At 51.8% G+C, this 12,573-nt stretch overlaps 1 protein-coding gene across 1 annotated transcript in view; it reads right to left on the bottom strand.

The window, feature by feature from the left end:
• Window positions 1-12,573, bottom strand: part of LOC139532887 (serine/threonine-protein kinase 24-like) — a gene marked incomplete at its 5' end in the record, with an annotated part of 43,858 nt that overhangs the window by 12,982 nt on the left and 18,303 nt on the right. The window contains 1 exon segment of the mRNA XM_071331038.1: window positions 10,970-11,156. Within this exon segment, the coding sequence (XP_071187139.1) occupies window positions 10,970-11,156 (187 nt within the window).

The raw sequence follows: 12,573 nt of genomic DNA, 5'->3' as shown, positions 1-12,573 counted from the left end.
GAGGACAGAGAGACGGGAACACAACAGGGTTAGGAGGGAGGACAGAGAGACGGGAACACAACAGGGTTAGGAGGACAGAGAGACGGGAACACAACAGGGTTAGGAGGGAGGACAGAGAGACGGGAACACAACAGGGTTAGGAGGACAGAGAGACGGGAACACAACAGGGTTAGGAGGGAGGACAGAGAGACGGGAACACAACAGGGTTAGGAGGACAGAGAGACGGGAACACAACATGGTTAGGAGGGAGGGCAGAGAGACGGGAACACAACAGGGTAGGAGGGAGGACAGAGAGACAGGAACACAACAGGGTTAGGAGGGAGGACAGAGAGACGGGAACACAACAGGGTTAGGAGGGAGGACAGAGAGACGGGAACACAACAGGGTTAGGAGGGAGGACAGAGAGACGGGAACACAACAGGGTTAGGAGGACAGAGACGGGAACACAACAGGGTTAGGAGGGAGGACAGAGAGACGGGAACACAACAGGGTTAGGAGGACAGAGAGACGGGAACACAACAGGGTTAGGAGGGAGGACAGAGAGACGGGAACACAACAGGGTTAGGAGGACAGAGAGACGGGAACACAACAGGGTTAGGAGGGAGGACAGAGAGACGGGAACACAACAGGGTTAGGAGGACAGAGAGACAGGAACACAACAGGGTTAGGAGGACAGAGAGACAGGAACACAACAGGGTTAGGAGGGAGGACAGAGAGACGGGAACACAACAGGGTTAGGAGGACAGAGAGACAGGAACACAACAGGGTTAGGAGGGAGGACAGAGAGACGGGAACACAACAGGGTTAGGAGGACAGAGAGACGGGAACACAACAGGGTTAGGAGGGAGGACAGAGAGACGGGAACAGGGTTAGGAGGACAGAGAGACGGGAACACAACAGGGTTAGGAGGACAGAGAGACGGGAACACAACAGGGTTAGGAGGGAGGACAGAGAGACGGGAACAGGGTTAGGAGGACAGAGAGACGGGAACACAACAGGGTTAGGAGGGAGGACAGAGAGACGGGAACAGGGTTAGGAGGGAGGACAGAGAGAAGGGAACAGGGTTAGGAGAGAGGACAGAGAGAAGGGAACAGGGGTAGGAGGGAGGATAGAGAGACGGGAACAGGGTTAGGAGAGAGGACAGAGAGAAGGGAACAGGGGTAGGAGGGAGGATAGAGAGACGGGAACAGGGTTAGGAGAGAGGACAGAGAGAAGGGAACAGGGGTAGGAGGGAGGATAGAGAGACGGGAACAGGGTTAGGAGAGAGGACAGAGAGAAGGGAACAGGGGTAGGAGGGAGGATAGAGAGACAGGAACAGGGTTAGGAGAGAGGACAGAGAGAAGGGAACAGGGTTAGGAGAGAGGACAGAGAGACGGGAACAGGGTTAGGAGGGAGGACAGAGAGAAGGGAACAGGGTTAGGAGGGAGGACAGAGAGAAGGGAACAGGGGTAGGAGGGAGGATAGAGAGACGGGAACAGGGTTAGGAGAGAGGACAGAGAGAAGGGAACAGGGGTAGGAGGGAGGATAGAGAGAAGGGAACAGGGTTAGGAGAGAGGACAGAGAGAAGGGAACAGGGGTAGGAGGGAGGATAGAGAGACGGGAACAGGGTTAGGAGAGAGGACAGAGAGAAGGGAACAGGGGTAGGAGGGAGGACAGAGAGACGGGAACAGGGTTAGGAGGGGTATGCAGTCAGTGAGTCCAGAAGCTTTTTACTACAGTAGACTGAGGCTGAGCTGCCAACTCTCAGGCCGAGACCCTCAACTCACACCTCATATCTCAGGCCGAGACCCTCAACTCACACCTCATATCTCCAACTCTCAGGCCGAGACCCTCAACTCACACCTCATATCTCTGGCCGAGACCCTTTACTCACACCTCATATCTCCATATCTCTGGCCGAGACCCTCAACTCACACCTCATATCTCCAACTCTCAGGCCGAGACCCTCAACTCACACCTCATATCTCAGGCCGAGACCCTCAACTCACACCTCATATCTCCATATCTCTGGCCGAGACCCTCAACTCACACCTCATATCTCCATCTCTCAGGCCGAGACCCTTTACTCACACCTCATATCTCCAACTCTCAGGCCGGGACCCTCAACTCACACCTCATATCTCCATATCTCAGGCCGAGACCCTTTACTTACACCTCATATCTCAGGCAGTGAAAAGCGTCTAATGAGTCCATTGTATAGTTCTCCACATCATGTTGAAACGGGAGCACCTACGCCTGCAGGTTAACATCAACAGCAGAACCTCTATCATTGGTCCGTCTTGCAACAGCACCGGGCACCGCAGCACACTGAAGCATACGATTGGTCTAGTTATGTAACGGATCAAGGGGATTGGATGCGTGTTTTAAAGAAACGCCCCTCGTGATTAGAGTAGCGCTGATCGCAGAGAGAGAAGCTGTTTGAGGCTGCTGTTACTCCCGTCCTGCAGAATGCAGCCTTCAGACAGCACTAAAGATTAACCCACACTGACATTAGTCCCATCGTCGGGTGACTGACAGCAGACAGACAGTATGTTGTAGCAGGGTAGTGTGGTGACTGACAGCAGACAGACAGTATGTTGTAGCAGGGTAGTGTGGTGACTGACAGCAGACAGACAGTATGTTGTAGCAGGGTAGTGTGGTGACTGACAGCAGACAGACAGTATGTTGTAGCGGGGTAGTGTGGTGACTGACAGCAGACAGACAGTATGTTGTAGCAGGGTAGTGTGGTGACTGACAGCAGACAGACAGTATGTTGTAGCAGGGTAGTGTGGTGACTGACAGCAGACAGACAGTATGTTGTAGCAGGGTAGTGTAGTGACTGACAGCAGACAGACAGTATGTTGTAGCGGAGTAGTGTGGTGACTGACAGCAGACAGACGGTATGTTGTAGCAGGGTAGTGTGGTGACTGACAGCAGACAGACAGTATGTTGTAGCAGGGTAGTGTGTGACTGACAGCAGACAGACAGTATGTTGTAGCAGGGTAGTGTGGTGACTGACAGCAGACAGACGGTATGTTGTAGCAGGGTAGTGGGGTGACTGACAGCAGACAGACAGTATGTTGTAGCAGGGTAGTGTGGTGACTGACAGCAGACAGATGGTATGTTGTAGCAGGGTAGTGTAGTGACTGACAGCAGACAGACGGTATGTTGTAGCAGGGTAGTGTGGTGACTGACAGCAGACAGACAGTATGTTGTAGCAGGGTAGTGTGGTGACTGACAGCAGACAGACAGTATGTTGTAGCAGGGTAGTGGGGTGACTGACAGCAGACAGACAGTATGTTGTAGCAGGGTAGTGGGGTGACTGACAGCAGACAGACAATATGTTGTAGCAGGGTAGTGTGGTGACTGACAGCAGACAGACAATATGTTGTAGCAGGGTAGTGTGGTGACTGACAGCAGACAGACAGTATGTTGTAGCAGGGTAGTGGGGTGACTGACAACAGACAGACAGTATGTTGTAGCAGGGTAGTGGGGTGACTGACAGCAGACAGACAGTATGTTGTAGCAGGGTAGTGTGGTGACTGACAGCAGACAGACAGTATGTTGTAGCAGGGTAGTGTGGTGACTGACAGCAGACAGACAGTATGTTGTAGCAGGGTAGTGTGGTGACTGACAGCAGACAGACAGTATGTTGTAGCAGGGTAGTGTGGTGACTGACAGCAGACAGACAGTATGTTGTAGCAGGGTAGTGTGGTGACTGACAGCAGACAGACAGTATGTTGTAGCAGGGTAGTGGGGTGACTGACAGCAGACAGACAGTATGTTGTAGCAGGGTAGTGTGGTGACTGACAGCAGACAGACAGTATGTTGTAGCAGGGTAGTGTGGTGACTGACAGCAGACAGACAGTATGTTGTAGCAGGGTAGTGTGGTGACTGACAGCAGACAGACAGTATGTTGTAGCAGGGTAGTGTGGTGACTGACAGCAGACAGACAGTATGTTGTAGCAGGGTAGTGTGGTGACTGACAGCAGACAGACAGTATGTTGTAGCAGGGTAGTGTGGTGACTGACAGCAGACAGACAGTATGTTGTAGCAGGGTAGTGTGGTGACTGACAGCAGACAGACAGTATGTTGTAGCAGGGTAGTGTGGTGACTGACAGCAGACAGACAGTATGTTGTAGCAGGGTAGTGTGGTGACTGACAGCAGACAGACAGTATGTTGTAACAGGGTAGTGTGGTGACTGACAGCAGACAGACAGTATGTTGTAGCAGGGTAGTGTGGTGACTGACAGCAGACAGACAGTATGTTGTAGCAGGGTAGTGTGGTGACTGACAGCAGACAGACAGTATGTTGTAGCAGGGTAGTGTGGTGACTGACAGCAGACAGACAGTATGTTGTAGCAGGGTAGTGTGGTGACTGACAGCAGACAGACAGTATGTTGTAGCAGGGTAGTGTGGTGACTGACAGCAGACAGACAGTATGTTGTAGCAGGGTAGTGTGGTGACTGACAGCAGACAGACAGTATGTTGTAGCAGGGTAGTGTGGTGACTGACAGCAGACAGACAGTATGTTGTAGCAGGGTAGTGTGGTGACTGACAGCAGACAGACAGTATGTTGTAGCAGGGTAGTGTGGTGACTGACAGCAGACAGACAGTATGTTGTAGCAGGGTAGTGTGGTGACTGACAGCAGACAGACAGTATGTTGTAGCAGGGTAGTGTGGTGACTGACAGCAGACAGACAGTATGTTGTAGCAGGGTAGTGTGGTGACTGACAGCAGACAGACAGTATGTTGTAGCAGGGTAGTGTGGTGACTGACAGCAGACAGACAGTATGTTGTAGCAGGGTAGTGGGGTGACTGACAGCAGACAGACAGTATGTTGTAGCAGGGTAGTGGGGTGACTGACAGCAGACAGACAGTATGTTGTAGCAGGGTAGTGTGGTGACTGACAGCAGACAGACAATATGTTGTAGCAGGGTAGTGTGGTGACTGACAGCAGACAGACAGTATGTTGTAGCAGGGTAGTGGGGTGACTGACAACAGACAGACAGTATGTTGTAGCAGGGTAGTGGGGTGACTGACAGCAGACAGACAGTATGTTGTAGCAGGGTAGTGTGGTGACTGACAGCAGACAGACAGTATGTTGTAGCAGGGTAGTGTGGTGACTGACAGCAGACAGACAGTATGTTGTAGCAGGGTAGTGTGGTGACTGACAGCAGACAGACAGTATGTTGTAGCAGGGTAGTGTGGTGACTGACAGCAGACAGACAGTATGTTGTAGCAGGGTAATGTGGTGACTGACAGCAGACAGACAGTATGTTGTAGCAGGGTAGTGGGGTGACTGACAGCAGACAGACAGTATGTTGTAGCAGGGTAGTGTGGTGACTGACAGCAGATAGACAGTATGTTGTAGCAGGGTAGTGTGGTGACTGACAGCAGACAGACAGTATGTTGTAAGTGGGTAGTGTGGTGACTGACAGCAGACAGACAGTATGTTGTAGCAGGGTAGTGTGGTGACTGACAGCACACAGACAGTATGTTGTAGCAGGGTAGTGTGGTGACTGACAGCAGACACAGTATGTTGTAGCAGGGTAGTGTGGTGACTGACAGCAGACAGACAGTATGTTGTAGCAGGGTAGTGTGGTGACTGACAGCAGACAGACAGTATGTTGTAGCAGGGTAGTGTGGTGACTGACAGCAGACAGACAGTATGTTGTAGACAGGGTAGTGGTGGTGACTGACAGCAGACAGACAGTATGTTGTAGCAGGGTAGTGTGGTGACTGACAGCAGACAGACAGTATGTTGTAGCAGGGTAGTGTGGTGACTGACAGCAGACAGACAGTATGTTGTAGCAGGGTAGTGTGGTGACTGACAGCAGACAGACAGTATGTTGTAGCAGGGTAGTGTGGTGACTGACAGCAGACAGACAGTATGTTGTAGCAGGGTAGTGTGGTGACTGACAGCAGACAGACAGTATGTTGTAGCAGGGTAGTGTGGTGACTGACAGCAGACAGACAGTATGTTGTAGCAGGGTAGTGTGGTGACTGACAGCAGACAGAAGGTATGTTGTAGCAGGGTAGTGTAGTGACTGACAGCAGACAGACAGTATGTTGTAGCAGGGTAGTGTGGTGACTGACAGCAGACAGACAGTATGTTGTAGCAGGGTAGTGTGGTGACTGACAGCAGACAGACAGTATGTTGTAGCAGGGTAGTGTGGTGACTGACAGCAGACAGACAGTATGTTGTAGCAGGGTAGTGTGGTGACTGACAGCAGACAGACAGTATGTTGTAGCAGGGTAGTGGGGTGACTGACAGCAGACAGACAGTATGTTGTAGCAGGGTAGTGTGGTGACTGACAGCAGACAGACAGTATGTTGTAGCAGGGTAGTGTGGTGACTGACAGCAGACAGACAGTATGTTGTAGCAGGGTAGTGTGGTGACTGACAGCAGACAGACAGTATGTTGTAGCAGGGTAGTGTGGTGACTGACAGCAGACAGACAGTATGTTGTAGCAGGGTAGTGTGGTGACTGACAGCAGACAGACAGTATGTTGTAGCAGGGTAGTGTGGTGACTGACAGCAGACAGACAGTATGTTGTAGCAGGGTAGTGTGGTGACTGACAGCAGACAGACAGTATGTTGTAGCAGGGTAGTGTGGTGACTGACAGCAGACAGACAGTATGTTGTAGCAGGGTAGTGTGGTGACTGACAGCAGACAGACAGTATGTTGTAGCAGGGTAGTGTGGTGACTGACAGCAGACAGACAGTATGTTGTAGCAGGGTAGTGTGGTGACTGACAGCAGACAGACAGTATGTTGTAGCAGGGTAGTGTGGTGACTGACAGCAGACAGACAGTATGTTGTAGCGGGGTAGTGTAGTGACTGACAGCAGACAGACAGTATGTTGTAGCGGGGTAGTGTGGTGACTGACAGCAGACAGACGGTATGTTGTAGCAGGGTAGTGTGGTGACTGACAGCAGACAGACAGTATGTTGTAGCAGGGTAGTGTGGTGACTGACAGCAGACAGACAGTATGTTGTAGCAGGGTAGTGTGGTGACTGACAGCAGACAGACAGTATGTTGTAGCAGGGTAGTGGGGTGACTGACAGCAGACAGACAGTATGTTGTAGCAGGGTAGTGTGGTGACTGACAGCAGACAGATGGTATGTTGTAGCAGGGTAGTGTAGTGACTGACAGCAGACAGACAGTATGTTGTAGCAGGGTAGTGTGGTGACTGACAGCAGACAGACAGTATGTTGTAGCAGGGTAGTGTGGTGACTGACAGCAGACAGACAGTATGTTGTAGCAGGGTAGTGTGGTGACTGACAGCAGACAGACAGTATGTTGTAGCAGGGTAGTGTGGTGACTGACAGCAGACAGACAGTATGTTGTAGCAGGGTAGTGGGGTGACTGACAGCAGACAGACAGTATGTTGTAGCAGGGTAGTGGGGTGACTGACAGCAGACAGACAGTATGTTGTAGCAGGGTAGTGTGGTGACTGACAGCAGACAGACAATATGTTGTAGCAGGGTAGTGTGGTGACTGACAGCAGACAGACAGTATGTTGTAGCAGGGTAGTGGGGTGACTGACAACAGACAGACAGTATGTTGTAGCAGGGTAGTGGGGTGACTGACAGCAGACAGACAGTATGTTGTAGCAGGGTAGTGTGGTGACTGACAGCAGACAGACAGTATGTTGTAGCAGGGTAGTGTGGTGACTGACAGCAGACAGACAGTATGTTGTAGCAGGGTAGTGTGGTGACTGACAGCAGACAGACAGTATGTTGTAGCAGGGTAGTGTGGTGACTGACAGCAGACAGACAGTATGTTGTAGCAGGGTAGTGTGGTGACTGACAGCAGACAGACAGTATGTTGTAGCAGGGTAGTGGGGTGACTGACAGCAGACAGACAGTATGTTGTAGCAGGGTAGTGTGGTGACTGACAGCAGATAGACAGTATGTTGTAGCAGGGTAGTGTGGTGACTGACAGCAGACAGACAGTATGTTGTAAGTGGGTAGTGTGGTGACTGACAGCAGACAGACAGTATGTTGTAGCAGGGTAGTGTGGTGACTGACAGCAGACACAGTATGTTGTAGCAGGGTAGTGTGGTGACTGACAGCAGACAGACAGTATGTTGTAGCAGGGTAGTGTGGTGACTGACAGCAGACAGACAGTATGTTGTAGCAGGGTAGTGTGGTGACTGACAGCAGACAGACAGTATGTTGTAACAGGGTAGTGTGGTGACTGACAGCAGACAGACAGTATGTTGTAACAGGGTAGTGTGGTGACTGACAGCAGACAGACAGTATGTTGTAGCAGGGTAGTGTGGTGACTGACAGCAGACAGACAGTATGTTGTAGCAGGGTAGTGTGGTGACTGACAGCAGACAGACAGTATGTTATAGCAGGGTAGTGTGGTGACTGACAGCAGACAGACAGTATGTTATAGCAGGGTAGTGTGGTGACTGACAGCAGACAGACAGTATGTTGTAGCAGGGTAGTGTGGTGACTGACAGCAGACAGACAGTATGTTGTAGCAGGGTAGTGTGGTGACTGACAGCAGACAGACAGTATGTTGTAGCAGGGTAGTGTGGTGACTGACAGCAGACAGACAGTATGTTGTAGCAGGGTAGTGTGGTGACTGACAGCAGACAGACAGTATGTTGTAGCAGGGTAGTGTGGTGACTGACAGCAGACAGACAGTATGTTGTAGCAGGGTAGTGTGGTGACTGACAGCAGACAGACAGTATGTTGTAGCAGGGTAGTGTGGTGACTGACAGCAGACAGACAGTATGTTGTAGCAGGGTAGTGTGGTGACTGACAGCAGACAGACAGTATGTTGTAGCAGGGTAGTGTGGTGACTGACAGCAGACAGACAGTATGTTGTAGCAGGGTAGTGTGGTGACTGACAGCAGACAGACAGTATGTTGTAGCAGGGTAGTGGGGTGACTGACAGCAGACAGACAGTATGTTGTAGCAGGGTAGTGTGGTGACTGACAGCAGACAGACAGTATGTTGTAGCAGGGTAGTGTGGTGACTGACAGCAGACAGACAGTATGTTGTAGCAGGGTAGTGGGGTGACTGACAACAGACAGACAGTATGTTGTAGCAGGGTAGTGGGGTGACTGACAGCAGACAGACAGTATGTTGTAGCAGGGTAGTGTGGTGACTGACAGCAGACAGACAGTATGTTGTAGCAGGGTAGTGTGGTGACTGACAGCAGACAGACAGTATGTTGTAGCAGGGTAGTGTGGTGACTGACAGCAGACAGACAGTATGTTGTAGCAGGGTAGTGTGGTGACTGACAGCAGACAGACAGTATGTTGTAGCAGGGTAGTGTGGTGACTGACAGCAGACAGACAGTATGTTGTAGCAGGGTAGTGTGGTGACTGACAGCAGACAGACAGTATGTTGTAGCAGGGTAGTGTGGTGACTGACAGCAGACAGACAGTATGTTGTAGCAGGGTAGTGTGGTGACTGACAGCAGACAGACAGTATGTTGTAGCAGGGTAGTGTGGTGACTGACAGCAGACAGACAGTATGTTGTAGCAGGGTAGTGTGGTGACTGACAGCAGACAGACAGTATGTTGTAGCAGGGTAGTGTGGTGACTGACAGCAGACAGACAGTATGTTGTAGCAGGGTAGTGTGGTGACTGACAGCAGACAGACAGTATGTTGTAGCAGGGTAGTGTGGTGACTGACAGCAGACAGACAGTATGTTGTAGCAGGGTAGTGTGGTGACTGACAGCAGACAGACAGTATGTTGTAGCAGGGTAGTGTGGTGACTGACAGCAGACAGACAGTATGTTGTAGCAGGGTAGTGTGGTGACTGACAGCAGACAGACAGTATGTTGTAGCAGGGTAGTGTGGTGACTGACAGCAGACAGACAGTATGTTGTAGCAGGGTAGTGTGGTGACTGACAGCAGACAGACAGTATGTTGTAGCAGGGTAGTGTGGTGACTGACAGCAGACAGACAGTATGTTGTAGCGGGGTAGTGTGGTGACTGACAGCAGACAGACAGTATGTTGAAGCAGGGTAGTGTGGTGACTGACAGCAGACAGACAGTATGTTGTAGCGGGGTAGTGTGGTGACTGACAGCAGACAGACAGTATGTTGAAGCAGGGTAGTGTGGTGACTGACAGCAGACAGACAGTATGTTGTAGCAGGGTAGTGTGGTGACTGACAGCAGACAGACAATATGTTGTAGCAGGGTAGTGTGGTGACTGACAGCAGACAGACAGTATGTTGTAGCAGGGTAGTGAGGTGACTGACAACAGACAGACAGTATGTTGTAGCAGGGTAGTGGGGTGACTGACAGCAGACAGACAGTATGTTGAAGCAGGGTAGTGTGGTGACTGACAGCAGACAGACAGTATGTTGTAGCGGGGTAGTGTGGTGACTGACAGCAGACAGACAGTATGTTGAAGCAGGGTAGTGTGGTGACTGACAGCAGACAGACAGTATGTTGTAGCAGGGTAGTGTGGTGACTGACAGCAGACAGACAATATGTTGTAGCAGGGTAGTGTGGTGACTGACAGCAGACAGACAGTATGTTGTAGCAGGGTAGTGGGGTGACTGACAACAGACAGACAGTATGTTGTAGCAGGGTAGTGGGGTGACTGACAGCAGACAGACAGTATGTTGTAGCAGGGTAGTGTGGTGACTGACAGCAGACAGACAGTATGTTGTAGCAGGGTAGTGTGGTGACTGACAGCAGACAGACAGTAAACATACAGACAGACAGTATGTTGTAGCAGGGTAGTTGGGTAGTTGGGACCTTATTTGGAACTAAGGACATTATTTGACTGGGCATGCCAGGGGTTGGTCGGACTGCGCGTGGCCAGGGGTTGGGTTGGTCTGACTGGGCGTGGCCAGGGGTTGGTCGGACTGCGCATGGCCAGGGGTTGGGTTGGTCGGACTGCGCGTGGCCAGGGGTTGGGTTGGTCGGACTGCGCGTGGCCAGGGGTTGGGTTGGTCGGACTGGGCATGGCCAGGGGTTGGGTTGGTCTGTGCTATGACAGCTTCTTACTTCGGCCAGAGAAGGAGAGATGATGGTGGACAGGCTGGTGGAATACAGCCTCCTTGAAATGCCTCCACTCTCCACTGCTTGTCCCTCTCCCCCGTTCTGCAGTCTCTTAGGATCCTTCTCTCTGATGGTGAAGATCCAGTCATCACTCCCAAAGTTGTTCCCGCCCGACGCCTGCCCATCCTGCTCCCTGATTGGACAAGAGAGACCAGAGTCAGGACTCCAATTGGCTCAGCATGACAGTATGACTCAATAGCCCTGGTTAAAGTAGTGCACTGCAAAGGGAAGAGGGTTCCATTTAGTTGGCAGTCTAGGTCTGATCCTGACTTACTACGAGTCAGACTCGTCTGAGCTGGACTCTGCCTGCTGTCTGGTCTGCCTAGGTCTGATCCTGACTTACGAGTCAGACTCGTCTGAGCTGGACTCTGCCTGCTGTCTGGTCTGCCTAGGTCTGATCCTGACTTACTACGAGTCAGACTCGTCTGAGCTGGACTCTGCCTGCTGTCTGGTCTGCCTAGGTCTGATCCTGACTTACGAGTCAGACTCGTCTGAGCTGGACTCTGCCTGCTGTCTGGTCTGCCTAGGTCTGATCCTGACTTACGAGTCAGACTCGTCTGAGCTGGACTCTGCCTGGTCTGATCCTGACTTACGAGTCAGACTCGTCTAATCTGCCTAGGTCTGATCCTGACTTACGACGAGTCAGACTCATCTGAGCTGGACTCTGCCTGCTGTCTGGTCTGCCTAGGTCTGATCCTGACTTACGAGTCAGACTCGTCTGAGCTGGACTCTGCCTGGTCTGATCCTGACTTACGAGTCAGACTCGTCTGAGCTGAACTCGGCCTGCTGTCTGGTCTGCCTAGGTCTGATCCTGACTTACGAGTCAGACTCGTCTGAGCCGGACTCTGCCTGCTGTCTGGTCTGCCTAGGTCTGATCCTGACTTACGAGTCAGACTCGTCTGAGCCGGACTCTGCCTGCTGTCTGGTCTGCCTAGGTCTGATCCTGACTTACGAGTCAGACTCATCTGAGCCGGACTCTGCCTGCTGTCTGGTCTGCCTAGGTCTGATCCTGACTTACGAGTCAGACTCGTCTGAGCCGGACTCGGCCTGCTGTCTGGTCTGCCTAGGTCTGATCCTGACTTACGAGTCAGACTCGTCTGAGCTGGACTCGGCCTGCTGTCTGGTCTGCCTAGGTCTGATCCTGACTTACTACGAGTCAGACTCGTCTGAGCTGGACTCTGCCTGCTGTCTGGTCTGCCTAGGTCTGATCCTGACTTACGAGTCAGACTCGTCTGAGCTGGACTCTGCCTGCTGTCTGGTCTGCCTAGGTCTGATCCTGACTTACGAGTCAGACTCGTCTGAGCTGGACTCTGCCTGGTCTGATCCTGACTTACGAGTCAGACTCGTCTAATCTGCCTAGGTCTGATCCTGACTTACGACGAGTCAGACTCATCTGAGCTGGACTCTGCCTGCTGTCTGGTCTGCCTAGGTCTGATCCTGACTTACGAGTCAGACTCGTCTGAGCTGGACTCTGCCTGGTCTGATCCTGACTTACGAGTCAGACTCGTCTGAGCTGGACTCTGCCTGGTCTGATCCTGACTTACGAGTCA

The sequence above is a fragment of the Salvelinus alpinus genome, chromosome 10 (assembly GCF_045679555.1).
Source record: "Salvelinus alpinus chromosome 10, SLU_Salpinus.1, whole genome shotgun sequence".
Taxonomy (NCBI): Eukaryota; Metazoa; Chordata; class Actinopteri; order Salmoniformes; family Salmonidae; genus Salvelinus; species Salvelinus alpinus.
The sequence above is the reverse complement of the archived record's forward strand: the minus strand, read 5'-3'. Positions and strand labels throughout refer to the sequence as shown.